Source organism: Opisthorchis viverrini (assembly GCF_000715545.1).
Source record: "Opisthorchis viverrini unplaced genomic scaffold opera_v5_5, whole genome shotgun sequence".
Lineage (NCBI taxonomy): Eukaryota > Metazoa > Platyhelminthes > Trematoda > Opisthorchiida > Opisthorchiidae > Opisthorchis > Opisthorchis viverrini.
This window is the reverse complement of record NW_008751661.1, coordinates 4,827,569-4,834,151: the sequence shown is the minus strand read 5'-3', so window position 1 is coordinate 4,834,151 and position 6,583 is coordinate 4,827,569. Positions and strand designations below refer to the sequence as shown.

General features: G+C 45.7%; 1 protein-coding gene across 1 annotated transcript in view; it reads right to left on the bottom strand.

The window, feature by feature from the left end:
* Positions 1 to 5,894, bottom strand: part of T265_12580 (hypothetical protein) — a gene marked incomplete at both ends in the record, with an annotated part of 18,269 nt that extends 12,375 nt beyond the window's left edge. The window contains one exon of the mRNA XM_009164404.1: positions 5,574 to 5,894. Within this exon, the coding sequence (XP_009162668.1) occupies positions 5,574 to 5,894 (321 nt within the window). The remainder of the gene's footprint in view (positions 1 to 5,573) is intronic.
* Between the last annotated feature and the right edge of the window lie 689 nt (positions 5,895 to 6,583).

The following is a 6,583-nucleotide window of genomic DNA, read 5'->3' as shown; positions in this document are numbered from 1 at the left end:
TTGGCGCGGTTTAACCGGAAGAGTGTCTCAGCGAGGCCATCGTTTGACATCTTGCTATGCTTAATCCACGTGCTCACTGCCTGTACAGTTTTGTCTCACTGTAGAGTCGTTGAGGGAGCTCTGGTCGATACCGTTGAGCTGCGGTAGGACTTAAAAGAAGGGGGATTAGCTTGTTTCTTATTGAATTGTGAGGGCTCGAAAAGAAATTCAAGGTGACCAGGAAGAGACTAGGATGTGACCCAACTGTGTTCTTTCCCAGTCTCCAACGTTGATTGGATCGCGCTTTGCGAGGACTAGGTGCAGTGTCTCGCCAGCAGCTGCTGCCTGACCAGTTTTCCAGAAGTGCTTTACTTGACCCTAGCCATTTACTCAACCGCCCAAGGTCACCCATGGCCAGTAATGGTTTACAGTTTCAGTTCATGCCAGCCGAACTCACCATTGAACTAGTCGTACCTCATGCCAATTTTCCCTGTTCTTTTCGGTCACAGAACCACGCTGACCTTTCACCTAATAAGCATGTCACATTAGTCGCACCGTCCTCCCCGATGTTTTGTTGCCTGCCTCAAGTGGAATGTTCCTCACAAGTTGGGAAACAACCTATTATTATTATTTATTACGAACTGTCAGTGTTTTATATCGAGAGGTAGTGAGCTGGGTTGAGCTGGATAACTGGAAGGCGCGAAGATGGTTGTTCACTGGGATCCAGCAAAGTATTCAGCTCTGGGGTTGAATGCAACTATCAAGCGGTATACTCCGCAACCCATCGCATATGTGTCACCAGAAACGCAGAGGGAGAAATGTGAAAGAACTGAACTAGTCCCTAGCGTTTTGGGATGCACCACAACAGTCTGATTTTGTTAGCATGTTTTTGAGACAGTGTAAAGCAGTTTTAGTGATGCACGACGTCTCACTGAGGAATGACTGTTTGCCAATTTGATATGGGGTGCAGACGCCAAAAGATCATATGTAGAAAAGATCTCATAAATTGAGGGGGATTTTATTTTATTTATTCTTATTGGGAAGCCGGTTGCATGAGGCTCAACGGTTGAAATTGCGACTACAAAGCGACCCAACAACGTTTACTTCCTTTGTGGGAAGTGGTAAAAAGGGACATCAATGGACAGAGAAATGTGCGGCCAAGTGACACTTCTCGGTTGCCCCGGCCGTGGAAGGATGTTCGGGTGAGGGACCTCACGTTGAAAACGACTGAGTTATAGTATTTCGACCGTACTGAATAATGCTTTGGTGGTCACGGTCAAATATTGTGCGACCGGAGTGTGCGGTTTTGGAGCCGGCCTTTTCTAATCCGTCATTCCTAGGGGGAGGAAGATCCGCTGAGTTGAGAACACCTCGTAGCTAAGGCCTTATTGCTCTTGGTCTGGTTGCTCTCCTTTCGCCTTCCTGGTATGGGTGAACTTGATGGAACTAATTTGGGTCAATCCACTGTAGCCCCCGAAATCAAAACAGCAATTAATCCCCACCAGCTTGTAAAGGTGATACTATTAGGCTGAGCCACAGGGAACTAGCCCACCGAACAAATGTTGGTGGGCACATAAGAGAGTAGTATAGCCATGCTACTATTGGCAGCTCAGCTATTTTGGAGACTTTCGTGGAGTAAAGCACTTAAGTTAACCATACATTATATTTGTGAGACAGAACTAAAGAGGATCAAGCTAGCGCTCAATGTTAATATACTGCTGAAAGAAAAAGGCACCCCAAATTACATGAGAACTCCACAACGGTTGCCTTAGATAAATTAAGCGCTGAAGGCAAAAAGAGAGATCGCCAAATCAGAATCGCTAAGCAATTATTTTCATTCCTGTCATCGGTTTGATTCCTACTAATCAGTTGCAGCCTCGCCTGAAGCCAGCGCGTAAAACAGTATGCAAAACACATGGACAAATGGGTCTTTGGCAGCAACTAGCCCAAAAGTGTATAGTAAGCGGGTGTTTGGTTGTGCGGCAGCATACAACACCATCGACTACGATGGCCCACCCATGTTATACATACGAAGAAATACCGTCTACCGAGATGAGTGTTCTTATCCGTCCATCCTTCACAATGGCGCGAACCGCGAGGTGTGCAACTTGGGCTTGAGAGAAAGACATGAAAGATCTTATGAGAGGATTCTGAGTTGTTGATTTTGTATGACTTCAAGGATGAGGTCCCCGTGATCCCGATTGCGCTTGGTGGAGGTATTGAAATTAATACAGGCCGATCAGTATAAGCATTGTTCGTGTTTTCATGCTGTCTGATTTAACGCTCAGATGTGAAAGGAACTCATAATGCTTGATGTAGCCCAGCACTAGTTCGCCTCCCCCATCCAACTGTTTCTCTGCTCACCTCTCCAAGGCTTTAAATATGAGTAGACGAACTTTGTGGTTGTACGGCAGCAGAAGATTAGTGGCAACATTCTAGTTTATGTCCATGATGAATATGATATAAGCGCTGTCGGTTGAGTAACGTCCAGTAGCGTCAGTCACCACAGCCATCGCAAAGGTGCCAAAAAATTCATTTCCAGCCGGGCTTATATACACATGAAACGCGGTGTAACAAGAAGTTTTGGTCGACAACAAGTTTCAGTGAGTTTGTTTATTTGGAACCACAGGGAGGCTTGGCAGGTGACTGGGAGCAAAACTGCTGATAGTAAGCAGATCATCACGTGCTATACCGTCAGTAAATGACAGAATATTGGCTCTCCGACCTCGAAGGAGACACAAACATAGGCTTCAAGATAGACTTCTAGTTCTTGCATTAGAATGGCCACCCAAACGAGGCTGAAGAACACGCTTCCGCTTCTCAGGAGTGAACACCACATCATTGTGGGTACATCTATGTGATATTCCCGAATGGACCTTCAACTAGTCAATTTTACCGAATTCGCTCCATATTAAGAGGCTGTAGATGTTTGAGCGCACACTGAAACGCGTACAAAGCAAGGAATGGTTTCCCAAACGTTTGCTCAACGACAGGTAGATGTTGGTCGCCCGATCGTTTGGTGTTGAGCACAATTACGGGTTCAAATAATCTCGATACAACGGGAGATTACCACATACGTTTGAAAGCGTTTTCCTGGCGTCGAAGAATGCTTCGACGTATTCAGGAAAGCCCACTTGAGTGACGCGCGAAATCACAAGCCGGAAATTATGAAATCTTGATATTCATCAACAGATGCGGTACTACATGTATAAAATACGTAATGAAAGGGGCACGAAGCTCAAATTATGGGAGCTTCCGTCTAAACTGTTGCACGAAGTAATGCGAGTCCAAGAAAGCCCCAAGAAAATGACAAATCGATATTAGTTTTCGACACACGCCCGAGCACAACACGTGGTAACGCAAAATGGTCAAAAGGCGCGCGTAAAAAATGGTTGACCGAATTGGTTCGACAAGTCAAGGGTTACGAGTTCATGAGGGATTACAAATACATATGGAGTCCATGAGGTCGACACACTAAACAGCAGCAAACAAGGGGAGTGTTCGACCGAGGAAAAAGAAGTATAGACGCAATCAGGAAAAGGGCTCCAAAGCAGGAGGTTGATGAAGACCCAAGTGCAGTGCCTATAGAGGGGATCATGAAGGATGGGATACTGTCAGATTGCTCAAGCCCACACCAAGGGAGGTTGAGAGATACAAGAGGGGTTTGAGCCGCGGACATTCTGGTCAGTACATTTTCGCCCTAACCACTGGGCCAGTCCGCCCCTGCATAGTATAGCAGTAGTTGAATTTTTCGACGAAGAGCTGCGAGATGATCTCGTCAATGAAGTTGCGGCTACATCCGAAGATTCAAATACATTCTCTTGATTAACGGTGCCACGACATCCTGATTGGTTTTTTAAGGGACTCAACTGGCGGCAGTTTTGAAAACAATCTAATTTGTGGAGCCTGGACTCGACGGGCAAAATTGGGCAGTTTAATAGCTACTTGTTCTGCGTTTCGTATTGACGAGCACTGAGACTCTAAAAATCTACGCGCCTAGTAAACGGACGAAGCAGCACAGTTCGCCACAATCTCGAAAGTAACCCTTCCAGTGTGTGTCCCGGGCGATTCATCTCTCACGGGTTAAACGGATTGATACCCACGATCCTAGGAATTGCCCCAGCTTTCCGGGTCGAGTTTGCGCTTGTCATCCAGTGACTTAAGCCAAAAAAGGCTAAAAGAAACTGCTCTTTAGGTTTTTAGAGCACGGCGGTAATGACGCCAGCACGAGGACCCAACCAAAATGGCAATAAATGTACTTAGAGCCGGGCACTCGATGCAACGTGGACAACCGACAAAAGAAGGTTATTCCGCAAGTTATCTACCTGAAACAAAGTTATTGCCTTATAAGAGTGCGCGCTCTGAGCTTGAAAATCTTTTAGCCATGTTCCTGCCGAGTGCCGGCTGGGCCACAGTTGGGAAGCATTTTGGCCACAACTTGTTGGAATAAGGCACAAGCAAATATTGGATCACCTCGGAGGTGAAGATACTCCAGTTTAAATATGCCGATCACCGAGGGACGTGTTTCAAAACCAACGGATTGAGCTCCAAGAAACACGCCCGTAGCAGCTTGTTGGACACGATCAACGAGAGCCACGTTTTATTGCATCCTGAGAGACGGCGTATTCAAGAAGGGGTCTGACAAAGGCCCCATAAAGTATCCAGCCAGCCCTTATATATTTGATTCCCATACCACGCTTCTGCGCGCTTTTTACTAGATCCCTTGTAATACGATATCGTATGTTTGCAAACTCAACCCCTTGGTCCCTATCTTACTAAATAAAAAGCTGTCTATTTCCCACTCCATATAATCGCTTGTTATCACCATAGTTGCAGCGGGTGTCAAATGTTCCTTTCTGTGTATATAATAATGCATATTATCCCACTTTATATGCCCTGAAACTCACTATGTTTTGCGAATCTCCTCCAGTCCCCTCATCTTCCCTAGCTTTGAGCTTGGGAAGTACCCGTTTTGGATGACCCAGTTAGTTGATATCCACTCCACCTGGCCTGTGATCTGAAACTCCGGGATCACCAGGTGGAGGAAGAAAACCTACAATATCATATCGGCTTTGTTCCAGCTCAGTTCCGCTGCTCGAACAGACCAAGTCTCACAGCTGGCACTGTAGCTTGAAGCACACGTCTCTTGAGATTCAGGGATATATGACTTTGACGCCATAGGTGTCTCAAATTAGCAAACACGACCCAGGGCTTACAGATTCGTCTCATCTGTCGCGCTACAATTAGAACTAATACAAATTCCAAGATAAGTGAAACGCTCCACCATTTCTAGTGCCTCTCCGTGGATTGTACGTGGCATGTCCAGTGATTGACTAATGGTACTGCTCATACAACTGAAGTACCTAGAGAAAACATCAAAGGCACTGGCATTTTAGGATATTCCAAAATTCCGCAGCATGTAGCTGTGCTATTCAGTGAGGCAACTTAAAGCTATCAGTGAACAACTGAAGAATAAACAGTTCCGTAAAATTAGATAGTCATCGAAGCTATTTTACAATGGCACCACTTGGAAAAAACGGGGAATACCTCATCCACAGTTATACAAACTTCAGATATTCATTGACAAAACTCACCGGAACAGGCTTGCGTCGAAGGATGACGAAATCTTCGGCGCGCATCATCATAAAACGAGTGAACTTGCGACATAAAAGCCGTTCGATTTCATCCGACTGTTTGATGGAAATACTCACACGAACAGAGTTGATAGAACCCTCAATCAGCACGCGTTCTTTCTCATTTCGGCTGATGACAACCGGCTGTAGGAGCAGTTCCTTGGAGGTTTTCACTTCGATCTCCGGTTTATTATGTCGTTCAACTACTTGCGAAGGAAAATTTTGCACACAGAGTGCAGCATGTAGTGTATGCCTTACGGCCGTAAGATAGGGTTTTAGGGCCTAAAACCAAATGGAACGAGTTAGAAAAATGGTGCGACACAATCATACTCACGTTTGGAAGCATGGAGTTTCATCGCCAATTCACCAAGGTCTGTTAAATTACACTAAAGTATGCACAGAATGTTTAGGAATATATATTGTGAGACGTGGTGGATGGAAAGTCCGAGGAAAGAATGACGGCAGGACCATCCGAGTCACTACCAATCGGAGTGGTATCATCAGTGAGTAGTGGGGAAGCAATGCGTCCAAGCAGGCAAACCCACCAGTTATTCCAGAGACGTTCTCTTATGTGTGCAGTCAGAAACATCAGACCCCTGAGAACAAACACAACAAACCAAGGAAATCACCTCTGTTCTTCTGGACGAGCATGAGCCAAATATAGGAGACCCCGTCTTGGAATTTCACATAGTCTTTCAGAATTTCCGCAATTCGCTTTACGCCCACCTTCCAATATACACGTTACCTGCCTCGTGGTGAGCAGGCGTCTAAGACGTCGCCGCCGTCACCCTCCTTCCAATGCTAACATCCACCAGCTACAATCCCGAGTCGTAAATGTTTGAAAATATTAAAAAGTTGAAACCTACTACTCCTTTTGATGCATCGCAATGACAGTAACACAACCCGCAACATGGCGTGGTAACGGTGACCCCAATAGTCCAGTGATATGCTCTTGAGCACCACAAACAGCA